Source organism: Arvicola amphibius, chromosome 1 (assembly GCF_903992535.2).
Source record: "Arvicola amphibius chromosome 1, mArvAmp1.2, whole genome shotgun sequence".
Lineage (NCBI taxonomy): Eukaryota > Metazoa > Chordata > Mammalia > Rodentia > Cricetidae > Arvicola > Arvicola amphibius.
Window position 1 is genome coordinate 18,693,690 of NC_052047.1, and position 27,693 is coordinate 18,721,382.

At 39.2% G+C, this 27,693-nt stretch overlaps 1 protein-coding gene and 1 non-coding gene across 3 annotated transcripts in view; both read right to left on the bottom strand.

Annotated features, from left to right (window-relative positions):
* The window catches only part of Stap1 (signal transducing adaptor family member 1), a 38,002-nt gene extending 12,311 nt beyond the window's left edge, over nucleotides 1–25,691 (bottom strand). The window contains exons 1-6 of one of the 2 annotated variants that reach the window (XM_038345610.1): nucleotides 25,538–25,691; nucleotides 14,592–14,663; nucleotides 9,019–9,132; nucleotides 5,822–5,878; nucleotides 3,268–3,440; nucleotides 1,336–1,464 (exon numbers count right to left, since the gene is read on the bottom strand). In XM_038345610.1, the coding sequence (XP_038201538.1) occupies nucleotides 1,336–1,464; nucleotides 3,268–3,440; nucleotides 5,822–5,878; nucleotides 9,019–9,132; nucleotides 14,592–14,663; nucleotides 25,538–25,657 (665 nt within the window). In that variant the 5' untranslated portion in view covers nucleotides 25,658–25,691. The remainder of the gene's footprint in view (nucleotides 1–1,335; nucleotides 1,465–3,267; nucleotides 3,441–5,821; nucleotides 5,879–9,018; nucleotides 9,133–14,591; nucleotides 14,664–25,537) is intronic. The other variant, XM_038345616.1, reaches the window with a different exon arrangement.
* LOC119806143 lies at nucleotides 12,211–12,381 on the bottom strand. Its single transcript, XR_005284169.1, has one exon. It is a non-coding gene; the product is annotated as a U1 spliceosomal RNA (small nuclear RNA).
* Nucleotides 25,692–27,693: the final 2,002 nt, after the last annotated feature.

Consider the following 27,693-nt stretch of genomic DNA (forward strand, 5'->3'; position numbering starts at 1 on the left):
AACTGGCAAGCAAATGAAGCTTTGGGAGCCCTGGCTCATAACAGTAACTGGGCTATACTGCTATGATTTCAATTTTTTCTCTAAAATATGTTTACTTTTTACTCTACCCACTGTCTTCATATTCAATCTATTTAGAATGACATATTTATGAAGTAAATTTGTAGATTTATTGGTAGACACATTATAGTAAATAAATAGAATATGATTCTAACAATGAATAGTAAATTCAAAAACTCAGTGTTGATTTATGTTTTGTATAAGACATAGTCACTTATTGAATAGTTAAATGTATGACAAAAGCATCTATATTTAAATCATATTGTCAGTTGTGACAGTGTCACCTAAGCCAGAATCTCTATTAAAATGTGGAGATTTTTAGACTCTGAAAGTTGGAGTGGCCTTAGAAGGTCCAGCAACTCTAATTACGTATAAAATTATATTGTGCGTATGTTGCACGTGGCAGCACACGTACATGTGTGGACTTTCTTGTGGACTCCAGAGATGAACCTTGGATCTACCCTCAACCTTCTTTTTCACACAAGGTTTCTAACTGGTCTGCGACTTGCCAAGTAGGTTCAGCTGTCTGGCTAGAAAGCCCTAAGGATCTGCCTGTCTCCACCTCCCCACTGACAAGTATGTGTCAGCATCTGCCTTATCTTCTTCCTTTCTTTTTGCCTCCTTTCCTTCCCTCCTTTCTTCCTTCCTGCCTGTCTTCTTTCCTCCCCCCTGCCCACCTCTCTCTCTCTCTCTCTCTCTCTCTCTCTCTCTCTCTCCTCTCTCTCTCTCTCTCTGGAGATTGAACTCAGAGTCTCAGATTTGCAAAGCAAGCCCTTTCCTGACGGAGCTAGCACTTCTGACCTTGCACTTGCATCTAAGTACATCTAAGTATTACTGGCTTTATCAAAGGTAAATCATTTTACAAATATATATATACATACATACATACATACACACACACACTAGCAAGAGGCTCTTCAATAGGCCTTATAGGTGTAAAGTAAGCAGACACTCTGCTTCCTGAACAAGAGAGGTATTCTGCTTCTGGGCATGTGCACTGGCTGCCTGGAATGGTCTTCCCCAGCTACTAGCATGGTTCGGTCCCTCACTTCCTTCGAGTCTCTGCTTAAATTAACTGAGTGCCTTTGTGAACACCATATATGAAAACAGCAGCAATCCCAGATCTGTTCTCTTTATTCCCTGTAACGGGCAAGATTTGCTTGTGCCACCCTACTTCCCAGGCTGTGTCTACATTTGCAGCCTTAGCAGAGCGTGTACCAGGTACTGACTAGAATACCATGCTCCAAACAGTATGCTAGCCAGATTAACTGAACATACTCTATCTCCTGTCGGATAGTGATGGAGTAGTTTTTACTGTCACTGCCAGGCCTCAGGATCATATTTCCCAAAGAAGGATTCTTCTCCAGCATCTCGGTTGCTTCTTTCCGGGAAACTGCATAAAAACATCTGCGAAGGTGAGAAGAAAAGGAAGACAGATTTAAAAAAAAAACAAAAAACAAAACTAATGAACATCATTACTTGAAAATAATGCCAGCTAAACACCTTGAGAGATACAGAGTTACCTTTTAAGCATATAGAACACGAAAAGAATTCTACCAATCCATGTATAATCATGATTACCATTGAAAACCTGCGACAGCCGGGTGGTGGTGGCGCACGCCTTTAATCCCAGCACTCGGGAGGCAGAGGCAGGCGGATCTCTGTGAGTTCAAGGCCAGCCTGGTCTACAAGAGCTAGTTCCAGGACAGGCTCCAAAGCCACAGAGAAACCCTGTCTCGAAAAACAAAAAAAAAAAAGAAAGAAAGAAAGAAAGAAAGAAAGAAAGAAAGAAAACCTGTGACAGCTAACAGCATATCCCCTGTCTAAGTTCATAACAGGGTCTTTGATTAATTTGTTGGTGCTTTGTTTCAGGACTCCAGAACGTCCCAAGACTCTCCTTGCAGATCTATTTTTGTTGTTAATCTGTTTATTTGTTTTGAGATAGGGCCTCGATGTGTAGCCCTGTATGGTCTGAAACTCACCGTGTAGACTCCGCTAGCCTTAAACTCAGAGATCCACCTGTCTTCCCCGCCCCCAGGGCTGGGGTTAAAGGTGTGCACCACCACAGTTTAGTGGGGATCTGTTTTAAACCACTGACATTAAGACTGTATCTGAACTGACTACATTTGTATAATTTGTTGTTTGTGGTGTCTTTGTTTGGTATTTTTGAGGAAGAATTTCTCTGAATAGCCATGTAGCCCCAGCTGTCCTGAAACTCGCTCTATAGACCAGGCTGTCCTTGAACTCAGAGACCCTGATTAAAAGCATGCCCACCACTCTTGATTTATAATTTGTGTTAAAATGGCACCAGTAGTATTTTTAGACACAAAATTAAGAAATTAGGCACTTCTTGTTTTTATAATACATGCTGTATTTAGTGAACTATAGTAGCCATGTACTACTTTGTATGTGATACACCCAAATGTTAGCGGTAAACATCTTCAAGTGTTGTGACAAGAATTAATTCGTTTTACTCTTCCTTTGTTCTTCTGTACTAAGCACATTACTTCTTGTCTTGGGGAAAAAAAAACAAAAAGTAGTCCATCTTATTGTTATTCTGTGAGTTGGTCACTTGTCTAGTTTAAGCTAGCAATATTGATTAGCAGGTTCCAGTGGCTTTAGTAAGGAAGATTGTACAGTAGAACCTAATGTCAGAGATGGAGCCAGGACATGCTTTAATGACAAGAGCACCAAGATTTCCAGAAGATAAGACCCATATATTTTCAACAATCAAAAGACACATGTAGGATGCTCCAGAATCCAGATGCTGTTCCATTACTGTTTTGAACACTTTATACAAGGTTTTCCTCAGAGGCCAAGTTCAACGCTCACTGATCAATCAACTGAATTCAATATTCTAAGCTTTTTTAAAGATTTGTATTAATGATGAGAAATAATCCAATTATGGAGACACAAAATACACATCTTTTCCTTCCTTCTTCACAGCAACTTTAATTTAGGTTTGAGCTCCGGAAAGATATGTATTTAGTCTAGATATGTGGGTAGAAGGGGATTTCCTCTGTGGTAAAGTTAGTTCAAGTGTGCACATTACTGATCTTGACATAGGAGAGGAAATGTGGCCGATGCTCACAGACTAAATATCTCCAAGACACTTACTGCCCGTCGTGTAACAAGTTCAAGTGGGTAATGCTACCTGATGATAAGAAAGTAGTCTTAATAAATGAATGAACGAGTCAATTGTGGACTTACGCTGGCATTGGGTTCGGTACATCCACATCATCTTGCTCTGGCTCCTTCTCTTTCTCCGCAGGCATAACTGGCAACCGCTCTGTCTCAAGCCTTCTTTTCTTTTCTCTCTCTAAGACTTCATGTAGTCTAATCACTTGCCCCGGTAGAAGTGACACGTGTTGAGGAACAGACAGCTGAAACCAGTTAGAAGAGTAGGCGAACGACAACCATAGCTAAGCAGCATACTGCTTTAGTAAAGATGAGTTTGAGGCTGGGTGGTGGTGGTGGCGCATGCCTTTAATCCTAGCACTCGGGAGGCAGAGGCACATGGATCTCTGTGAGTTCGAGGCCAGCCTGGTTTACAAGAGCTAGTTCCAGGACAGGCTCCAAAGCTACAGAGAAACCACATCTTGAAAAACTAATAATAATAATAGAGTTTTTTGGCCCTGAGGAGTTTTAGTTACTTGTCAGAGATGAATGGATAAAATAATAAATAGAAGATTTCAGTCTAACGTAGACATCCTAGAACTGACCCTGTATCAACTAGAACCTGTAGGGAGTGTCCAGCTTTCTTCTAAGAAGTCTTCAATTTTGTTTGTTGCTTGTTCTTTGTTCTCTGTTGTGGTGGGGTCTCTCTATGTGGCCCTGGCTGTCCTAGAACTCACTCTGTACACCAGGTTGGCCTCAGACTTACAGAGATCTAGCTTCCTCTGCTTCCCAGGTGCTGGGATTAAAGGTATGTGCCACGTCTATGCCTGGCTGAAGTCTTCTGTTTTGATTTGGCCTCAGGGCAAACAAAGTACACATACTTTTTCCTGCGAGCTAAGTAGCAATCAATCTCTCATTTCTTATTCTGAACTCATTCGTTTAGCAATGTCCGAGAGGCTTAGGAGCTCCAGGGAGATACGTTATTTTCAAACATGGATTTGAGATGGGCGTAGGAGCAGCAGCTTTACACTGTGATCTGTTTTTAGCGTCCATTTATATTTTAGCATGTTGTTACTTCTCAGCATGCTGTTGTTTGTTGTTTTTCCCTTCTGGAAGTGCGATTTTGATTGAGTCACCCAAATCTGTCCTACTGAATTGCTTCATACCCAGTCTAGTACTTCATTATGCTCTCTTGGAGGAAGAGTCAGTGCAGTGGAATATTGTTACAAATGTTTTATTCACATACAGTGATTTGATACTATGCCCCAAGTATTTACAAAGTATAAAATAAAATACAAAGTGTCTTAACTTAAAAATTCACATGACATATATTTTATATTACATAATATGTCAATGTTTGATTTAAAAACCATTTCTGTTTTTGAAAGAGGAAAAATATTAAGGAAATGGCCAAAACTTCAAATATTATTGGTGAGTCAAAAAGAGATATCAAGACTTTTCCAGCAGGTTCAGTGTGGATGCCTAGTCGCGTACCCTTGGGGTGCTTACAGACACCCAATGGCAACCTTCAGGACCTTTCTGTGAGAGGGAGAAAACAGAATTTTCCTGTCTCTTCTCCAGCCCCAGGCAAATGCCTGTCACATGTTTAAAAATCTCTTCTAAGGCCTTAGAGGGACACCCTATCTCAAAGCTCCACCCATTTTCCTGTAAAAGGGTGGTTGATACGAAGAATCAGCACCAATGTCTTGGTAAAAAGTCCAGCTTATTTTATGACCACAAAGGCTTTGTTCGGAACTCACGTGGGTAGAAAGGTCATTTGAGCCTAACCTGAAACTTTTCATTTCCTCTAAAAGTTTTAAAGAGCATGGTGTCTTAAGTTAATATGGCGCTTGCTACCAAAGTATCTCATGTTTTGAAGACAGTTGCTGCTGTGGCTATCTCCAAACTAACGGTACTTTACCTCGCTGCAGTAGGCTCACTCTGAGCAATGGGATTTACTATATGCCTCTGATAAGATGATGCCAATGAGCAGGTAAGCTTCCTTTTATTTTAAAACACATGTAACATGTGTTTAAAGATGATTTTTCATTTTGATGGTTTCTCTCTTTCATGTTGTGTATTTCATTCACAAAACCAGTGCAGTATAGCATTTTATAAATTTAGAAGAGAAATGATGGAAATTATTTTTATAATAAACTACAAAAACTACAAATGTCAGTCTAAACAAAGAACCTCCATGTTAAAAAAAGAATAAGGCGGTCGGACTTAGCCATGAAGCCTAAAGCTAACAGCCGAAAAGATAAAAGATGTCATAAGTAGATCTCCCTCATCCCCTGCTCACCAGTACCATTATCTCTAGATGACATGGGCTCGGGTGTTTGCTGAGTGTCTTTAGCTTCTCAACCCACCTGATAAAAATGTAACTTTCAGAAATAAAAGCATGGATTACTATCGGCCTTTTCTAGTTTTCATATCCTCAACCACTTTAATGCACATCATTGCAATGATGTTAGAAACTATTGGACCAGCACATGAATCAGCGGGTTGTAATGATCTTCTGCTGGGAATGGTGACTCACCATGGTAATCTCATCACCTGGGAATCTGAGACAAGAGGATCGTAAGGTTTGAGGCCACCGAGGGCTGTTGAGACCTGGTTCAGCAGAAGAAGTGAATGGACTTCTTACCTCTGTTACTGTAAGAATGAAGCCCCTCCATTCTTCCCCACTTTCCGTGTTTTCTGTCTAAAGATGAAAACAAGGGTAAAGAAGAAAATGCATAATTAACGAATGATCTGGGCTAACTTTAAGGAACAAGAATTTCACAGGATGGTTATATGACAAGAGAGGTGTGTGCCGTCATCACAAGCTCACGAGATTGCAGGCTAAGGAGATGGGCTCTTTGGGTGAAGCATTTGTCATACCAATGTGAAGACCAGAGTTTGGACCTCTGGAACCCGAGTAAAATGACAAGTGGGCGTGGCAGCTCAACTGTAATCCCTGCACCTGGGAGCTGAAGACAGGGGATCCCCAGAGCAAGCAATCGAGCAGCCATGGGTCCTTGAGAGGTGCTGCCTCAATGTATAAGATGGAAGTGAAGGAGGGAAGTGCATGCTGTTAACTTCTGGCCACCCATACATAAACACGCACGGGCATGTGCACCTACACACACGTATATCCATGCACACCCAAATAGCCGTGCACACATGCACATATGCAAAAAAAGAGAGAGGAAACTAGCAAGACTGGCAAAAAAATGCATATTCTTCTGTTTAGGCACTTTGTAAAATAACACAAAGTTAAAACTGCAAAAATTTAAAAAAGCTCAAATTGTGTAAAATCAGCTGCAAGGAGAAATAATTATCTTATTTATTTCAGCCCCCTTTTAGTAGATAAACAGAAATATAAATGATTGGGGTAGCGTGGCTCAATAGTAAAGTACTTGCTACACAAGTGTTAAGACCTGAATCCAAATCCCCAGAAGTCACATAAAGTTGGACACAGTGAAACACATAATCGGAGTGTACCTATGACAGAAGAAACAGAGAATCTCTAAACGTTCTTTCCAGCTAACCTGGCATTGTCAACATTGAACAACTAAGTGACCCTGTCACAAAGAAGGTAGAGAATGAGGACCCAAGATTGTCCTTTAACCTCCACACACTCAATGTGCAACACACTCCCTGTGCATCATGTACATGCCTTCACACACAAAAATCATTTGCACACATAGACATTTTCTTAGAACAAAACCGAAATGTATACCTTTAAATTAGTTACTTACTAAGCAAGTACAATTGTATAAATTTATGCCTAACTGAAAAATGAAATGTTAGTAAATTTACCTCTACCATATGCTAGTTAAGGCCTACTCTCTCCATTGTCTTGCTTGAAATTTGGCGGAACAAATGCAAAAGAGTCCAGTTCTTAACTTCAAAGGCTGCTTTGACTAATATAATAATAATAATAATAATAATAATAATAATAATAATAATAATAGCAGCCAATGTCTTTTGAGCACTTACAATGCTAGCTATCGTGCTAAGCACTTCATAAGCATTACCACCTTAACCATGCCAAGGAACTATTATAGGTGGCCATTGTTTCTAGGTTTCTACACTGAGGTCCTGCACAGTCCACACTAGAAATAAAAATGGAGTCACCTGTGCTAATGTTCCACATCACTAAAGCAAAACTGTTGCCTTCTCGGGAAGTCGGGAAAGGAACGTAACAGCCACATCTCCCATACAGGCTAATTTCACTTTGTTCCCTCTGTATGCAAAAGAGTGACCTGCAGAAATCTAATGTCAATTGGTCATTTTTGTACCACTTGCCGTCCTATTTTCTGCCTACCATGGAAACGTTTGAAATGAGCAGCTAACTTTATTACTGGTTTTAAATTTGTTTTAACCTTCCCTGTCTATGAATTTTTTTCTTTTCAGCTAACTATAATATTTTATTCTATAGAATAAAAAAAACTGGTTCTTGAGTAGACTATAAAACTAATTAAGATCTTTATATGGTTGTAATTTTGTCCTTTGACAATCTTCAAGGTAATTCAACAAAAAGGTGTTTTTAATGTCGTTTTATGTATAAGTTCAATATATATATGTGTGTGTGTATATTATTGCTAAGTATAGGTATTGGGAACAAAACAAAGATCCTTGTTCTTGTGAATTTGAAATATAACAAGGACTGGACAGTGGAGGCGCACACCTTTAATCCCAGCACTCAGGAGGCATAAGTGGGCAAATCTCTGAGTTTAAGGCCAGCCTGGTTTACATAATGAGTTCCAGGACAGTCAGGGCTACACAGAGAAACTGTCTCAAAAAAAAAAAGAAAAAGAAAGAAAGGAATATAACAAGGAAGAATAAATAATCAATGCAATAGTGCATTTAATATTGTTGGAAGGAAACAACTAGAAAATATAAAGTCTAGAGCAGAGTCAGGCAAACCGATAGTGTGACAAGAGGGCAGGTGTCTTAGTCACTGTCCTGTTACTGTGAAGAGACATCATGGTTGTAGAGTGCGTCCATGATCATCACGGCAGGAATCAGACAGACTCGGCCCTGAAAGAGTAGCTGGTAGCTTTACAGCCTGATCCCCAGGCAGCAGGCTGGGAGTGGGGTTCTTGGCCTAGTCCTGGTGTGGGCTTTTGAAACTTCGAAGCCCACCCTCCATGGCACACCTCCTCCAACAAGGCCACAACTTCTAATCCTCCTCAAATAGTTCAACTGGGGACCAGGCATTCAATCTTAGGAGCCCACTGAGTCAATCCGACCCCAACAATAGCTAGGTAGACAAGGTTACAATTTGGATAAAGTGTTCTAGGTGGACCACAGTGAGAGCCTTACATTTGAGCAGAGACTTACTGATAATTCAAGGAACAAATGAGCAAAGAAGCTGGCCCATGTTTCACAGATGTTGCATAAAGCAGCAGCTGTCTACCTCAGCGTCTGTTTCCTCTGACTCTTCACTCCATGTCCAAGAGTTCTCCAGGGAGCTTGCTTAAATGCTGGTTCATTCTAACCCAGGAGCCTCTACAATATTATCTTTACCAATTCCAAGCTGTTCTCTTTGTTATGACTCTCATTGCTGGGTAATTAGCTCTCCAGGCTAATTCAGGGACAACCTTGAAAAACAACCAGGTGGGATCCTTGACGTTGTGAGAGGACAGAAGTCTAAGGTTTCATTGTGCTTATGCACTAAACAAGTAGATGTGCCCTTCTAAAATGTAACTCAGAACACTGTCGTCCTTGGCAAAGGAGAGGAAATATTAGCAAAGTATTAAGAGTCGGCCCCTCTTGTAATCCCAGCCTCTGGATAGTAAAAGGTACAGGCTACCCATATGCTTTACTCTCTAGAGACTGCTGCTCCCCACTCACCTTCAGCTGCACTTCCTCTTTAGGCAGAACAAGAGTGAATTTTGCACAGCTCTTCTCAGTTGAATTTTGGTCAGTAAGGCATACAAGGTCTATTATGTCTAACTTGCCAACATACTGCAAAGATAAAGGAAAATACTGTGAAATTACTTCCTGGGTCAGATACGCTTGTTGTAGCATGAAGGAAAATAATAGATTTTAAACATATTGGCATTTTGCTTGATACCAGAAAGTATGTGTAAACACATTGTTTGACGGTGTGCTGGACTTGACCCATACAAATTTGCAAAGGCCAAATTAAATTTTTGAGAATTTTGCAGTTGGTTAACCTAGCTATTATTAAAAGTTAGTTATATTAACACACAAGTAAATAAAATATTATATTAAAATAAATTTATAATATAGTAAAAATGCAAATTTTATTTTTTTCTAATTATAGAAAATATTTTACTGTCTATACCCTCAATATTATTTACATCTTTGTTCTGTGTGGCATAAATAACATGCAACAGCTCTGTGCATTTCTTTACTCTTCATGCTCAATACAGTCACACTGATAGGTTGAATCTGTCATGGCAGGAATGTTTACACTGTGGAAATTAGTAAACCATTTATGAATGTATATTTTATTGATTGTTGCTTTTCCCAAAGGCAGCCTTTCTAATAATAAATACTCTGGATATAAATACATTCTGCATTACATATTTTTTCTGTTTTTGTTTTTTCTTTATAAAATAGAATAAAATAAAATAGAAAAGATAAAGTGATTTATTCAGACACTGTCTTATAAAATCAAGCCATAGTTGCCTTAAGGTCCACTGATTTTCTGGCCCTCTGTCTAAACTTGAAAATATAAGAGAGAAAATAGTAATAACCCAGATGAAACTTCATTAGTTCATTGTATCTAAAGTTGTTTCCTTGTAAATGAGGGAGGGTTGTTGCAAAATACTTTTTCAGAAGTCAAAAAATGTCTAATTCATCACAGGAGAAGTTACAAAAATCAAGGCAAGCACTGTATGAGAATCAAATGTCTAACAATAAAGAATTATTGTCACTGAGGAGTCCAAGAATAAGAATAAAAAATTGTAGATGCAAAAATAAGTAAAAATAAATAAATATGAAGTTGTAAGCCTAGGAGAATAAGAACAGGCTGTGGCAAATTTCCCAGCACTTTAAGGATTAACTATTAACAGTGAGTTACTTTGCTTTACAACTGGCTGCTCTGTTTACAAGACTGAAGCATCCCTCTACAAACTGAGGGTCAGCTCTGCAAATTCAGAGTTATCCTTAAAACAACCCCTCGCCACTCATGACCAGCAATTGATGTGAGCTGAGTTAACTTTTATATGATGGGATGTACGTGACTTTTGTCTTTTTGGTTTTATATTGACCCATAAACACCATTAGCAAGTACCAGAGAGAAACAATGGTTTAAACACTAGTTTAACCAAAAGAAATTATTAACAAAAATTGCAAAGAAGAGGGCCGGGCGGTGGTGGCGCACGCCTTTAATCCCAGCACTTGGGAGGCAGAGGCAGGCGGATCTCTGTGAGTTCGAGGCCAGCCTGGTCTACAAGAGCTAGTTCCAGGACAGGTTCTAAAAAAGCTACAGAGAAACCCTGTCTCGAAAAACAAAACAAAACAACAACAAAAAAATTGCAAAGAAGAGCAATTTGTATCTGAGTTTTACCTTGAGATTGTAAAAATCATTTGTTATTACCTAATGCTTGCTATAAAAGGAGTTCAAAAACTGGCCTTTGCAAAAGATCTTTGCAAAAAACCTTACAAGTCTGTCTCTGGCTGTGGTCTCAAGCTAGCTGATAAGCTTCTTGTGTCCCATGGAGATTTCCTTTTTAAATTTTTTTTTCCTGGAATAAAGTTTGCTTCTGGTTTATTAGACTTTGGTGGTCTGTCTCTATCTTTGCACGACTCTTGTGGGCCCAACAGTCATAATAGATACAGTAAAAAATATTAAATATTTTTCTAGTTGAGTGTCATACATCTTTGCAGAAGTTATGCTTCTGAGTCTATAAACATATGTTCATATTTAACATTTTATTTTAGAAAGTCATCTTTTATCACATTCTCCAAACACCGCTGGTTATGAAGTACCTATTAAGACATTTCTGTTTCTCAGGTGAACAGAAACATTATTCTGAGCAGTTGCTCTGTATACAGCAGCTGAACGTTGCCCTCTAGTATTAGAAAGACCTAACAGGTTTAACGGTTTGTACGTTAGTCGTTTTTTGACAGATTAGCCCATTCTTCACTTCTTTTTCTCTCCTTTTAGCTTTTCTTGACTGTGTCTAGTATTATTTATTGTACTATATCTTTTGTGTCTCGCTTAACTTTCTTGGCTCATTTTACTTTCCTGGATAATGTAGGGCTTAAAAACAGAAAAATAGCTTACCAGAGTGATTTCTATATTGATGGGGTGGAGGCTAAGCTTGGTTTAGTCTATTTATCTTCAAGGAACATAGAAAAATTAAAAATGGAAGGATAAACATGAGGGAACAAAACCAGAACTGAACCACACCTTCGTATGGTGGACTACCTAGATCAGGCTCAGCGAGTTTTGCTTTAACAAACAGTGCCAATGCATCAGTTACAGAAAGGGAAGTCATATCTTCTAGTTTTAACTGTGGGCTTAAAGGTTATCTGTCTAACCCAGCTGTGGGAATCAGCTCTCAGTGTTGTCTTCAGGCCCACAGTTGACCTCACACTGCTGAAAGAGCCCTGCTAAGTGTTCCTTGTATTGAGCTGCATTTTTTTTTTCTAGATACTTCCCATCTACTGGTCCAGGACCCTTTTCTCTGGAGTAACACTGAGCAAATTCGGTGAACTTTCCACATGACTTCCTCTTAGCCTTTTAGATGTGTAAAGTCATTTTAAACTGTTCCCTGCTGCAGGCCAGCCAGATGCTTGACTTTCTCAGTTGGTCTATCCCTGGGTTTCTACTGAGACAGTCTACCAGAAAACTTCCCCACGGATTTTCATTCTCTTTTAACAAGATTGGTAGGTGGACAGCTCTTCAGCCTTTTGTTGTGACCTCCTTGTGACAGAGTGCCTAAAAAGACCACCAGCTCACAAGCCACGCTGGATTACACCACTTTTACTAGCTGTATAACCTTGTACCATAGTGTGTGTGTGTGTGTGTGTGTGTGTGTGTGTGTGTGAATGTATACATTTTTTCAAGGGGAAACTGCAAGCTCAATATTCCACTAACACAAATTATGCAGTCAGTTCCCCACATTTGGTACATCTGGGGAAATTTCAGGAGTTAAGCAAATCTTGAATACAATGGAGAAAGATTGTCCTTGGAAAATCATCTCCGTGATGATGGTATCAACCCTGCCAGGTAAGTATGATTGTGTACAAGTTCTTACTCCTTAAACTTAAAAGTTTCATTTAAAAATAAAATTAAGTGGTGTCCAGTGGTGTGTGTGCTTGCAATCTCAGTACTTAGGAGACTGAGGCAGGAGGATCACAAGGTAAGAGGACGGCCTACACAGAAGGCTTGATCAAAAACCAAACATAACAGTGAAAACCGGAATTCAAATTTACAGAGTTTGCTTGGAAATGAAGTAGTCAATATATATTAATATATATAAACAATGAAAGGGCTTACTGTGTGCAGTCTATTGATTGAAATCCTTCTATGTCCTGTCTCACTTGATCACTTTTATAGCCTTATGAGATAGACTATGGATTTCATCCTAGATGCAGAGATTTGAAAAATAGGAGTATTGGAGATTTCCTATGTGACTCTTTGTTATTTGTTCCTGCAGGTTCAATTGTATCCTTTGACCTCCCAACACTGTATTAGGAGGATCTATATGACATCGGTTTGGCATAGCCTTTGCTTTCATGTTGACTTGGGCCATTGGGGACCTTCAGCAGAGGCCAGAGTGAGGATGGAGTATAGCTCCACCAAATGTCATGCTTCCCTAAGTACAAGCTCTGCCACTCTTTCCTCCCACTCCTCATGTGGCAATACAGCACTATTTTTAGCTTCAGGGCACCGGACTTCTGTCTATGCTGACCACTGCTCTGGATGTTTATCATAATTTTATTAAACAGTCTCCAAACTTCCCAATTTAAGATGTCATCTGTTTTCTACCTTGCCCCTTCTTATGCAACAAGTCACAGAGAGGGTAGGCGATTATCTCAAGATCCCAGTTAATGATGGCCAGGCCAGCATTAAAATACTAGACAATCTAAGCCGGGCAGTGTTGGCACACGCCTTTAGTCCTAGAAGGCAGAGACAGGCAGATCTCTGTGAGTTCAAGGCCAGACTGGTCTACAGAGCAAGTTCCAGGACAGGCTCCAAAACTACACAGAGTTACCCTGTCTCAAATAACAAAAGAAAGAAAGAACGAAAGAAAGAAAGAAAGAAAGAAAGAAAGAAAGGAAGGAAGGAAGGAAGGAAGGAAGACAGAGACAGAAAGAGAGAGAGAGAAAGAAAGAGAAAGAAAGAAAGAAAGAAACAAAGAAAGAAAGAAAGAAAGAAAGAAAGAAAGAAAGAAAGAAAGAAAGAAAAGAAAAGAAAAAATGCTAGGCAATCTTTCTGGGCATACCAGGCTCTCAATCACCAAGCTGTATTGCCTCTTGAAGTGATAAGTGAACTTGGTTACTGTAAATCACACAAGGTTTAGGCCAGGGTCTTTGCTTTCCTGGTGTCTCAGGGAAGTTCTAATACACACTAAAAAGCAAAAAAATTAATTGAAGAATCACATCATCATTATTCTCATAGCTCTTAGGAATCTGCTTTTGTCTAGAAAAGTTAAATTGCAACATCATATTTTATGATTGTAGTGTGAAGCGGCGGGCTGCGTTCCCGCCGCCCAGTCGCCGGCTAGCTTTACACCCGAAATAATTACACGGAAACTGTATTCTTTTAAACACTGCCTGGCCCATTATCTGTAGCCTCTTATTAGTTAATTCTCACATCTTCCTTTAACCCATATTTAGTAATTTGGGTAGCACCACGAGTTGTGGCTTACCAGGAGAGATCTTAACCTGCGTCCATCTCGGAGAGGAGCAGCATGGAGCCTCACCACGCGACTGCCTGAAGCGTCTCTCCCACTCTACTTCCTTGTTCCCACAATTCTGTTCTGTCTACTCCACCTACCTAATTTTCTCTTAAAGGGCCAAGGCAGTTTTCTTTATTAATAATGAAAGTAACACATAAACACTCCTCCATCATATGATGCTGTGGGAATCATTTTGGTTTTTTTTTCAGATTATGACTGCATTCCATAGCATGCTACGATTTGCAAGAAATGGAAATTAACATTTGCATTAAGCAATTTATACCGAAGGGCTAAAATTTCTACTCTTAAGCTAAGCTTTTATTATCTAGGTCAGGAAGATAAGAAGAAAAAGTTATAAACATGAGTTGACACCTTCTGAGTTGTTTAGGGAATTGTCACTCTGATCCCATGGTAATTGATAGGCCCACTCAGATTTACATTTTTTAACATCTTTATTTTGGGGTGATGGAAAAAATGAATAATAGGTTTTATGCCAATGGTCTATTGAAAAGGTGAGCCAGGTGAACATGTCAAACTACTTACTATTGTGCTTTTCCTGTCGCTATAAAAGAAGAGCGTGGTTCCTCTCAACTCTGTCCAGTAGTGCTTGTACTCCTGTGGGAAAGAAGTCATAAATACCACTGCATCACTGCATATTCAACGTGTTTATTGTCTGTTTTATCTTTTGTAATTTTGTAATATAAAATTATCCTTGTCTCTTCACATTTTGCCTATCTTTAAAAATTATTTATTTTATGTGTGTATGTTTGTGCTCCTGAGAGCACAACGTGGATGCAGAGGTAAAGGAGGCCAGGAGAGGGTGTTGAATCCCTGGGAGGCAGAGTTACAGGAGGCTGTACACTGCCTGATGTGGGTGCTGGTACGGAACCCAGGTCCTCTGGAAGAGCAGGAAGGGCTCTTAACCACTGAGCCATTATTTTTATTGATTTTATTGAGCTCTATGTTTTTCTCTGCACCCCTCCCTGCCTCTCCCCTCCCCTTCAACCCTCTCCCATGGTTGCCATGTTCCCAATTTACTCAGGAGATCTTGTCTTTTACTACTTTTTATGTAGATTAGATCTATGTTATGTCTCTCTTAGGGTCCTCATTGTTGTCTAGGCTCTCTGGCATTGTGATGTGTTGGCTGGTTTTCTTTGCTTTATGTTTAAAAGCCACTTATGAATGAGTATATATAAGTGTCTTTCTGGGTCTGGGTTACCCACTCAACACTGAGCCATTTTTACACACACACACACACACACACACACACACACACACACACACACACACACACACTCTTCCTTTTCTTTCTTCCTTCCCTGCCCCCCCCCCCCCCCCCCCCCTCTCTCTCTCTCTCTCTCTCTCTCTCTCTCTCTCTCCCTCTCTTTCTTGAAAATATCTTACTTAAAAGCTCTTGATGGCCTGGACTGAATATATATATATATATTCAGTATTTTTGCCCCTGCATGTATTTTATTAGCACCACATGTGTGCCTATATCCCCGAAGGCCAGAAGATGACACTAGACCCCCTGGAATTGGTCTTACAGACAGTTGTGAACCACCACATGGGTGCTGGAAATTGAACCAAGTCCTCTGGAAAAGCAGCGAGTGCTCTTAACCACTGAGCCATTTCTTCAGCCCTATAGTTAATTCTTGATTAAATCTTTTTCAAATTTATTTTTGTGTAATATTTGACTTGTGCTTAACTAGATGATCTCTGAAACTGTTCTCATAGTGACAGAGTCACTTAAAAGGTCATATTAGGACATGGGCACACCTTCCTTCCAGAGCATATAAAAGGACTGAAAGAATGAATAAATACAGTTACAGCACTTAGCTGAGAGTATAACTTTTAGTCTGGGCTTGTGAAGCTGTATTTACTTTTGATATACCTCAGGCGATATAAAAAATTGATGGTAAAAAGGATGTAATGCTTCATAGTTGAAGTTTAAAGACAGAATTTCATCCATGAAGTTAACATTTAATTATTAATAAATACACATTACCATGAATTTTATACAAATAACATTCTAAATGTAAAAAATTCAGGCTCTCATTTCAGTTACTTCATTGATTTTTTTCCCCCTGAAACAGGGCCTCTTTATGTAGCTATGGCTGTCCTGTAACTCCCTACACAGACCGCACTGCAGGTTGGTCTTGACATTACAGAGATCTACCTGCCTCTGTCTCCCAACTACACCCTGCCCAAACTTTATTCACATACCTTCATAAACATTACTAGAAATGGAGAGAAGTATCATGGTTAAGAATGCTTACTGGTTGTGCCAGGCAGTGGTGGTGCATACCTTTAATCTCAGCACTCGGGAGGCGGAGCCAGAGGAAGGTGGATCTCTGTGAGTTTGAGGCCAGCTGGTCTACAAGAGCCAGTTCCAGGACATCTAGGGATGTTACACAGAGAAACCCTGTCTCAAAACAAACAAATAAACAAACAAACAAACAAAGAATGCTTACTGGCCGTGTGGTGGGACATGCCTTCAGTGTCAACACTCCAGCGACAGAGGTAGGCAGATCTCTAAGTTTGAGGCCAGCCTGGTATATTGAGTGAGTTCCAAGACAGCCATGGCTACATGAGAAACCCTATCTAGAGAGAGAGAAAAAATAAATGCTTTCCTGAAGACGTGACTCAGTTCCCGGTATCCATATTGGATATAACCACACATAGACAACACACATACACATAATTAAAATTAAATCTTAAATACAAAACACTAAGCATTTTCTATAAGACAGAATAAATGTGCAAGCATACTTGTTCATTTTTAAATCGTATGTGGGTGCACACACACCTAATGCATTTACATCTGCTATGTGGGTTCAGGAGCCCACAGAGGCCAGCAGAGGGTCTGATCTCCTGGATCTGGATTGAGCAGTTGTTGTGAGCTACCACATGGATGCTAGGAACTGATCCCAGGTCTTCTGCAAGAGTAGCAAATGCTCTTAACCACTGAGCCACCTCTTCATCCTTAACAAGCATATGATTAATATAAATTTCTGCCTCTGTCATATTTACCTAAGCACATTACATGACATGGTCAAAATTCAAAAGGTAGAAAAATAGATTCACCTAATTTGTAGGAAAAAATAAAAGTTATACTTTGGTGGTATGTACATATGGTCAAATTTAAATAAAATGATCATATTACTGCAGCAACCTACCCCAAACACAGATGTGGAACTTGGAAAGCTGTGTCCCTACCCATGGCAGGTGGTCTTTCCACTCCTATGAACCCATGATTGAGAGCTGACTGCAACATATAATAGGCCTATGACTGCAACTAAGGGAATAGTCAAAATTCCTTCTTAAAAGGCAAGTACAAAACAGAGGAAAGAGGTTCCTAAAATCTGAATTTCCAGTGTATGCCAATGGCTGGCACTTCTTAGAGTCAAGTAGATTAGCAAGAGAACAAACCTTAGTTTTAACCCCTTTAGAAATGTCTTTCCTTCTGCTCACTGAGGACACCAAGCTTTCTGCCACTACAATCGCCCTGTTTTTGGCCTCTGCTACTTTTTTACACTCTCTCATATATTCACTCATGGATGCTGACAGAATGATTGATGTCTGAATCGAGCAGGACTGAGTACCAAACAGGTGAGGTCGGGAGGCAGGATGCTTCACTCACCCCTTCCGGTCCTCTCTCTGCCTGTGTGGAGAGAAGAGTGGGTGCTCTGCTCCATTTCCTGCCAGGGAGCAAAAGGCCTATGAAGTGTAGGCTTGGGCCTCTCGAGTTGACTCAGTGACTCTAGGTAGCTCACTCTATGTTGGAGCCTTAGCTGCTTAGGCCTACTATCAAACTACTATCAAATCCGTCGACTTTATCAGTAATAAAACTAAGACCCTTAGTTATGTAAGTCCTAAGTCTGTTTGGTTTAAAACTTGGGGGAAGAAAAATCACAGTAGAAGATCCTAAACATTTAAAGTTGGGGAAAGAGAGAGAGATTGCTGCTCGTGGAACTTCTTCATATAGTGATGACCTGAACCGGCAGAAATAAAGGTCCTGGACGGCAAGGTGTCAAGAGGGAGACCCAGGCATGAGAAACAGAGCAGACAAGAAGTGAAGAAGACAAAAGCAGTAGCTGGGACCAGGGGTCTTGCATAAGCTGATGACCAAGTTACAGATGGTTTTGAGCTACCATGTGGGTGCTGGAAGCTAAACCTTCATCATTTGGGAAAGCAGCTCTTAACCACTGACTCATCTCTCCAACCTGGAATATTTTTTAATGTAGTGATTTATAGGGTCATCTGAGAGAATGGTGGTAGGGTTTTAAGGTATGTTCTAATGAGACCGTGAAAGAGAAGGGCAGGTTATCTTAAGGAACAGAATAATGAAATAAATTGTCCTTCCTGTACAAAATCACTCCTAAAGGTTTCCTTTTTAATTATTTTAAAACATTTTCATTCTTCCTTTCTTTAGTGTTTGTGTAGTAGCAGGCTATTTTTGGTTCCTAGCCAGCTGGATAGCTTAGACCCAAAATAATCACACAGAAACTGTATTAATTAAATCACTGCTTGGCCCATTAGCTCTAACTTCTTATTGGCTAACTCTTACATCTTAATTTAACCCATTTCTATTAATCTGTGTATCGCCCCATGGCAGTGGCTTACCTGCAAAGTTTCAGCATATCTGACTCTGGCAGCGGCTCCATGGTTTCTCCCTTCTATCTTCCTTCTCCCAGTTCAGTCCAGTTCCCCCCCCCCCCACTCCACCTACCTAAGTTCTTCTCTATCAACAGGCCAAGGCAGTTTCTTTATTCATTAACCAATAAAAGCAACACAGAGACAGAAGGACCTCTCACACCAGTTTGTGTGTGTGTGTGTCTGTGTGTGTGTGTGCGCGTGCGTGTATGCATGCACATATATACCATAGTGCTCATGGTGGGGTCAGAGCACAACTTGCTGGATGGAGTTCATTTTCTCCTACCGTGTAAGTTTCTGAGTACAAACTCAGGTAAGCACCCTTTGCCCCTGAGCCATCTCTTGGGTCCATAAGTTATTCTTGCATTTGGAGATGCTTTTAAAACTTCAGTGAGACATTTCACTGCAGAAGTTGCTAATATGTCCTGGCCCCTTGTTCATTTGGGAGCTGTGTAAAACTGGCGGTACTGAGTAGTCTTTGACACTGTTGAAACAGAATGAACTATCACAGACTTGACCCACAATGAATTAACAAAGACAATTACGTCTGAGGAGCTGGCTTATTTGGTTTACCACACTTTTTTTTTTTTTGCTGGTTGGTGGGGGGAGCTTTCAAACTCTTCTCTGTCAGTAAGCCTCTGTTATGAAAACAGCAGGTCAAAGCTATTTTGTATTTCAGATCTAGGCGAGCACTGTAAAAACCGTTAAAATCTATGGGCATAGTTTAGGAAATATAACCACTAGTGATGTTTAATGGATATGTAGCCTCTAAAATCAAACCCAAGATAGTCAGTCTTAGAGAAAGCACTAGAAGTCACTCTACCACTCTGTTCATTTTCCTAACTAGCCTTCAGAAGAAAACAAAGCTAGCATCATTTGTAAAGGGCAAAGGTTATTGAGATTCCTCAGAATGTACATGCAGGTATCTCTTTGTGTTCCTGAGAAAAATTACAGAGATGGCCCGGCACAAAAGAATGATATTAATTGGGTAGAATTCACCAGGGAGCAAACAGAAGTTAAAAGGTGAAAAAAAATCTTATCGATTGAAAGAGAGAATTAAGAAGAAATTATTAACTAGAGTAAGAACCAAATATAAAGGCAATGACTTGAGTACAAAGGAAGGAAAAATAAGGTAAGAAATAACAGTATGACCCATGAGCTTCTGCAACGGATAGTCACAAACTCACGGGCAGAGAAATAGTCAGAACTCTGAATTAGTTTCTGAGAAGACCATATGGATCCCAGGATAAGTAGACTAATACTAAGTAATTAGTATCCGGGTAGGTATTTTTATTTGTATAGATATTTAAATATTTTAAAAATTAATTTGATGGCCATATCTCTGAGTAGAGTGCATTTAGCAAGTAGTTTCTTGCTTTTTTAAAGTTGTTTTTATTGAGCTATATATTTTTCTCTGCTCCCTTCCCATCCTCTCCCCTCCCCTTCTACCCTCTCCCATGGTCCCCATGCTCCCAATTTACTCAGGAGATCTTGTCTTTTTCTACTTCTCATGTAGGTTAGATTCATGTATGTCTTTCTTAGGGTCCTCATTGTTGTCTAGGTTCTCTGGGATTGTGAACTGTAGGCTGGTTTTCTTTGCTTTATGTCTAAAAACCACTTATGAGTGAGTACATATTGTATTTGTCTTTCTGGGTCTGGGTTACTTCACTCAATATGATGTTTTCTAGATCCACCCATTTGCCTGCAAATTTCAAGATGCTGTTATTTTTTTTTTTTTTTTTTTTTTTTGCTGTGTAGTACTCCATTGTGTAAAGGTACCACATTTTCCTTATCCATTCTTCAGTTGAGGGGCATTTAGGTTGTTTCCAGGTTCTGGCTATGACAAACAAAGCTGCTATGAACATAATTGAGCACATGTCCTTGTGGCATGATTGAGCATCCTTCAGATATATACCTAAAAGTGGTATTACTGCATCTTGAGTTTCCTAATTTTCTGAGAAATCACCATACTGATATCCAAAGGGGCTGTACCAGTTTGCATTCCCACAAGCAATGCAGGAGTATTCCCTTTACCCTACAACCTCTACAGCATAAGTTGTCATCAGTGTTTTTGATCTTGGCCATTCTTACAGGTATAAGATGGAATCTGAGAATTGTTTAATCTGTATTAAATTTCTGGAGTAAAGGCACTAAAATGAGATCTCTAACTTATTCCTTGCTCCATAGTCCTCGATGACTTTGTAGTTCAAGTTTAAGGTCAATGTCTCATTATACTCAAAAGATTATGAAAGTCCATTAAGCTTACTGTTGAGTTCATGATGAAATGTCTACTTAAAGGGTATCTGTAACATCTGGAAGCTACTGTCAAAAGGAATTAGAACTTGAGTTTGAGAGGCAGCATTTTGCCATATCCCTCGCAATAAAATCCATACTTTCCAATCAATGAGGAAATTTTAACAAAACTTCCATGAGCCACAGATACTTATCTGTGAGATGCACACACTTGCTATCCAAAAGAGTTGTTTTAACAACCGAGTGACAAGACGTTAAGACCTTAGCACAATATCCCCCATGGTCAAACTTCAATAAAATATATTCACTATCACATCCTCTATCTGTTCCACAAATTCATTTATATGTGCAAAAAAGTGATTATCCATTTACAAAGGAGGAAACATATTACATTTAAAGGAATTGAACACATTGCAAACTTTGAACAATCTCTTGCCTTCCTGGTATTTTTTCTTGGTAATGTAACTAGAGAAGATTAGTTATAAAGCAATTCATTGTAAATAGGAACACTGGAATTTATTTAAATCTCTTTCTATCTTCTCCCCCAACAAAATATTCCTTTTTTTCTCTTAACAAAAAGGGCAGTTGGCCAGCCAAAGATATTGTATAATGCTTCTCCGAAAAGAGGTGCACATACCCAAAATGTGCAAGAGGATCCATTGGGAAACTTAGAGAATATCTACTTATGTTCATCTACTTTTTATTTCCTTTTGCACATATTCAATAATCTACATAGAATATTGATATAGGGGTACATATGTTCATCTTCTCCTAGTGAATATCTATGTTCCAAATGTTTTGCTGGGAGAGGCATGTTATTTTAAAATTTTAGAGTTTCCTGGTATTGAAAATTGTGTTTTAGGACACAAATGACATAGTACTAAAAGCTTCCTAAATGTGAGGACCATCAGGGAATGACACGTTGATCCATTATGATGATCATATCATCATTTTAAGGTTAAGAAGATACGTTACATTCTTTAAAGCTTGGAACATCACAGATGGAAGGAACAACGGGCTATTGCTCAAACTTTCTTGTATTTAAAGGCCTGGGAAAGTTGACTCTTTTTTTGAATTATAAAAACTGCGATGCATTTTCCATTTGATTGTGTTTTAATTATTGAATACTTTTTAGTCAATCTAAAGCCCTAATGCTGAAGTTCAAGTAAATCTTCCTTTGTCTTTCCCTTGAAAAATACTTTTCATAGATTCTTGACCTGAAATTCAGGGTCCTTCTAGGACTGTGTTAAAATCAGCATATGCTGGTATGTTTATTGGGGGTGGGGCACTATAATTTCTTTTTAAATGACCTGTTAACTTGAAACAACTGCTTGTGGTACTCTTTTCCTCCTACTGGGTTGCCTCATCCAGCCTTGATGTGATGACATGTGCCTACTCTTTTTTTTATTATTATATATACATTGTTCTGTCTGCATGCCAGAAGAGGGAACCTGATCGAATTACAGATGGTTGTGTGTCACCATATGGTTGCTGGGAATTGAACTCAGGAACTCAGGACCTCTGGACTAGCAGCCAGTGCTCTTAACCTCTGAGCCATCTCTCCAACCCCATGACTACTCTTTTTGTTTTCATTTGTTTGTTTGTTTTGTTTTTTGTTTGTTTGTTTGTTTTTTCAAGACAGGTTTCTCTGTAGCTTTGGAGCCTGACCTGGAACTAGCTCACAGAGATCCGCCTGCCTCTGCCTCCTGAGTGCTGGGATTAAAGGCGTGCACCACCACTGCCCCGTGACTACTCTTACTATGACTTGTTATGCTGTGCTTGTTTGATGTCACTGGGAAGCCTGCTCTTTACAGAGGTAGACAGAGGGGGCGTGAATCTGTGGGAAAGGGCAGGTGGGGTAGAGAGACAGGGGGCGGGGAAACTGTGGTAGGGTTGTAATGTATGAGAGAAGAGTAAAAATAAAATAAAACCTTGCAATAAGAGCCTCTTGACCTATAATTTCTTTATTGAACATCTTATTCTATTTTTTTTAGACATAAAGCTTTATTAAAGGAGAGAGGGAGGGGGCGAAGCAGAGAAGTGGGGAGAGAGGCAGAAGCGAAGCTGCCTCTCTGAGAGGAAGATGGAAGAGAGTCTGAACATCTTATTCTTAAAGCAAGTTTTCTCCAGCTTAATCTTCTGAGTTTGTTTCCAGCAGGGACTCAGCATTCTCCATAGCCTCTCCAGTTCATGTATGCCATGAACTCCAGCACTGACTTGATCAAAGGGACAGCATAGTGCTCACAAACTTAAATACAGAAGCGAAGAGAGAAACACTTAAGGAAATAAGTGGGATTTCCCCACAACCGGCAGCAAGTGCCAGGGAGCATTTGTTTGTAGACTTCAAACTGACTTTAGGATGTGAGCAGACAAAAAAGTAAAAAGGAAGAAAATGAATCTAATCTGAAATGAGAAATTAGTACTTTATATAGTTATCATTTTCATCTGTGAAACCACCATGTACGTTGACATTGCTGCCATTCTCTTCTTCCTCTTCTGCTTAATACACAGGGGAAAGGCAGTTGCTAATGCATTCAAATGGGCAAACAAATGAGTCTTCTCATATATACGTTTCATAGTTATTTGCATTTCCTTGCTCGAATTGAACTCAGGGCCCCCTGCCTCTTAGACAAGTGCTCTACTATTTAGTTCCATCCCCAGCCTTTACGAGAAATACTCAATTGCAGTTCCTTCTGTCTTAAAGCATGCTTTCTAAGAAAAGCCAGGGTAGAAGTTAGATAAGAAATCACAACTATTACTAAACTAAACTTCTTCTCAGTTTGTCATGTACAAGGTATGCAATAAACACTGCTCAGAAAACAAATTGATTCAGTATTGCACTTAGTTATTCCAGAAATAATAAAGAATACAGTGCAAGTAGTAATATATTATGCTAAGTAAATAGTATCTTTTTGTTTGTTTGTTTGTTTGTTTGCGGTTGAATAAACTGAGTCCCGGGAGATGATGGAGTCATTTTCAGAAGGTTATAAGTTGTATGTGGAAAACCATCAAGTGCAGACATGGTTTACTGATATTTTAAAATTGTGGATTTTTGTCTGCTAACCATACCCACACATGCTTTGTTTAAACGCCTGAAAAGATCTTGGTATCAGGCACAGTTACTAGAGACACTCTGGAAAGACGGTCAGAGAATGATCAAATTTAAATTGCCAATTAGAAATTTACTTTTGGCTGTTCTCCGTTTTTGAAGTAAAACTGTGTAGCTGAACTGCAAAAACAGAAAAATTCTAAAATAGCTTGCAAATTCACTAAGAGATGTTTAACACCTACAACAAAATCCCATCCAGATTCTCAAATGGCAATGTCTTTACCATGTACATAGAAAATATAAAAATACTGTTACAGTATTTTCAAATTCATAATTTTTCATGAATGTTAATCATCTGAAGCCTTGACTTATCATCATTGAATGCTTGTTATTTCTGTAAACATTTAAAACTTGGTGAACTTCAGCCAATATTAACATTTCATAAAATTCTACCTACACCAATGGCTTTCTTTACTTTTAGTATCATTTCTCTAGCTAATTTTATGTTGTCCACAATTGCAACTTTAAAAGCAGATACACCAGAAAATGAGGACACCAAGAGAGAGATACGTGAATCTAAACTACATGGGAAGTAGAAAACTCAGCAGTTAACTACTATGCGTCAGTGGTGATAAATTACATGAAGATGATAAGCGGATTTTAAGATGAATAATAACCCGGTCCTACTCTAAATCATATGGAAGTGTATACTGATTAACTGTAAGAAATGGTAAACTCATAAAATCATGAAAATTTGATATTTATTTAATATTGCTTCCTTATGCATTCTGGAAATTCTGTTCACCATACTGGCCCTAAAAGAGCATTTAGGGTGTTATTATGAATAGCAAATACGCTAATTTTGTTTTTAAAAAGGTACTTTAGCTTTAAGAAGACTCACAAAATATTCCATATATTTTAAAACATAAATTTTTAAATTACAGTTAGCAAAAGGTACTTTTTTATTGTTTTTATTGAGCTATATATTTGTCTCTGCTTCTCTCCCTACCTCTCCCCACCCCTTGTACCCTCTTCCATGGTACCCATGCTCCCAATTTACTCAGGAGATCTTGTTTTATCTTCATGTAATTTATCACTACTGAAGCATAGTAGTTAATTGCTGAGAAAACACACAAACAAAATTATCTTGAAAGGCAAAATCTTATGTGATGTTTAGAACAATTCTTTGAAAATTTCATTGAGTTTTTCTACTATGGCTAAATATTAGAACTTTATTATACTTACATATATATGCATGTGTGTGTGTGTGTGTATACAAGCCCTTTGTCTTTCTACTCACATACACACGCACATACACACACTCACACACACATACATATACACATATGCATGCGTATATATATATGCTGTGAACTGTATCTAAGCTATCAAAATTAGAATCATTCTTCTCACTGAAGGAAGAGGGTATAAGCCAAACAGACACAGAGGCCTCATCACATCACATTGTCATGAAGTAAGTTTTATGTTAAGTGAAAACTTTCATGTTTAAAATTTCCGTTTATAGACTTACCTGGTAATCAGACCGTTTGACTAACAAAAACCCTTCAAAGTACAGGGGCAGAGCGGTGATCTTTAACCTCTCCTGGAAGATCCTGCGGGGCGCTGGCTTCGGGGGCTTCTTAGCCATCATGCCCGTGGCTCTGGTGTTTGGGTCGTTTTCAATTCTATCCAGCCTCAGACAAAATGAAATCTCCGTTTTGTGAGAGGAAAGGCAACTGTTCAAAGAGGAAGTCCCAACTTGCTTTTTAACCACCAACCCTTCCACCAACAGGACACACACACACACACACACACACACACACACACACACACACACTCCCCCCCCCCCTTTACTTTTTGTGAAGTAAGAAAGGTCAGGCACAGAGCAAGTTTTAAAAGGCAACCTCTTTTCAAGCTTCATCTGCTTAGATTCCTGGTAGCAAAATAAACAGCAGATTATCATCTAAGGATGAAAGGAACAGGTGCAGGCACTGTGGGCTTCAGAAGAGATACCAAAGACACATTTGGCGTTTCCAGCTTTTATTAGTGTTTACTGCTCTCTGTCTTTATTTCTAAAAGACGTGACTTAAATAAAGTGTGTTCATTAGAAAAATACTTATATTGAATTTATAGAATCTATAGGAAGATTTTTGTTTGTTTGTTTGTTTGTTTTAAAACAGGATCTCATTTCATAGCCATGGCTGGCCTGAAATTCTACTCTGTAGACCAGGTAGGTCTCAGATTCACAGAGATCTACTTGCTTCTGCCTCCAAAGTGCTGGGAGTAAGGTTTGCATCACCAGGCCTAGTTGTGGTCATAGAGTTTTATACGAAAGAGAAAGACAGCCTTCAGAAAAAAAAGAAATATTTTTTTCCATTTACTTGTGTGTGTGTGCATGTATGTGAGCTCACACTCAGGCTCAAGTGTGCACATACCACAATGCTTGTGTAGCGGGCGGAGGACAGTTTGTGACAATTGGTTCTCTCCTTTTACAGTGTGGGGCTCTAGAATCGAATGAACTCAAGCCCTTAGATTTGGCAGCGTGTTCCTTAAACTCCGAAACCATCTCAGTGGGCCTAGACAGGAATATTTCTGCAAAGTAAACATCTGCTTACCTATGTCTTTCTTACCTTTTAAAAAAGGAAGCAAAAAATAAAAGCCTAGTTCATCAAACAACGAGGTTCTTTTGGTCTGTTGACTTGGAAGTTAAATTAATCCTTAATACACCGAGACCCAAAGATGTCTTCTTCAACCATCTCTCCCAAATAATACAAAACTCGAAATTTAAACATTATCTTAATGTTTAATCTGTCTTAAACGTTTCAGCCAATTAGACCTGTCAGGGTTCCCAACCCCACTGTACCCTGGCACCACTGCAGTAGAAATCCCATTACAGATTGATCAAATGTACTGAGCAGTCCCCATTACTTTTCTTTACTGGCTCATGTGAAATACAAACCAATTTTTTATTAAAACATCTTTAATACAAGATGGAAGGGTCTAAAAGATCCCCACTGCTTTTGAGATTTCCTTTTTCAACTCTTCGTGAACCATAAGTATTTGTCCCTCTAGAACCATATCTAACCAGAGTGTTTTACAAACAAGTACCTTCTGCTGAAGCCATGGTTCCTAGATGTCTCAAAGCCCATTGGTTTTTCTCCTCACAGCTCCCAGTACTGTGTGCTCACAGGCCCTCCTTTCTGTTATCTGTTTGGTAATGTCTTACTCATCTCTCAAGAGCCTGGTGAAATCTTTGTTACTAGGTATGATTACTTTACTATCTACTTATTGGTATTGCTTAAGTCAGCAAGTCCGAGCAGAAATGTCCACTCTTCATGTAGAATTTCTTGGTTTGTGGTCCTTAGTACTTATTGATTAATTACTACCTGCATCACAATTCATTTGATAGATTTCAAAGGTATTGGCATCGAATATAATTGTGTTGCCGGGTGTGGTGATGCACACCTTTAATCCCAGCACTCTGGAGGCAGAGACAGGTGAATCGCTGAGTTCAGAACAGCTTTGTATGCAAATGAATTCCAGGCCATCCAGAACTACACAGAGAAACCTTGTCTTGAAAAATGTGCATGCGTGCGTGCACACACACACACATATACATACACACATATTTTATGTTTACAATACATAACTGGAAAACTTTAATTTTAACAACAATGTGAATGAGTT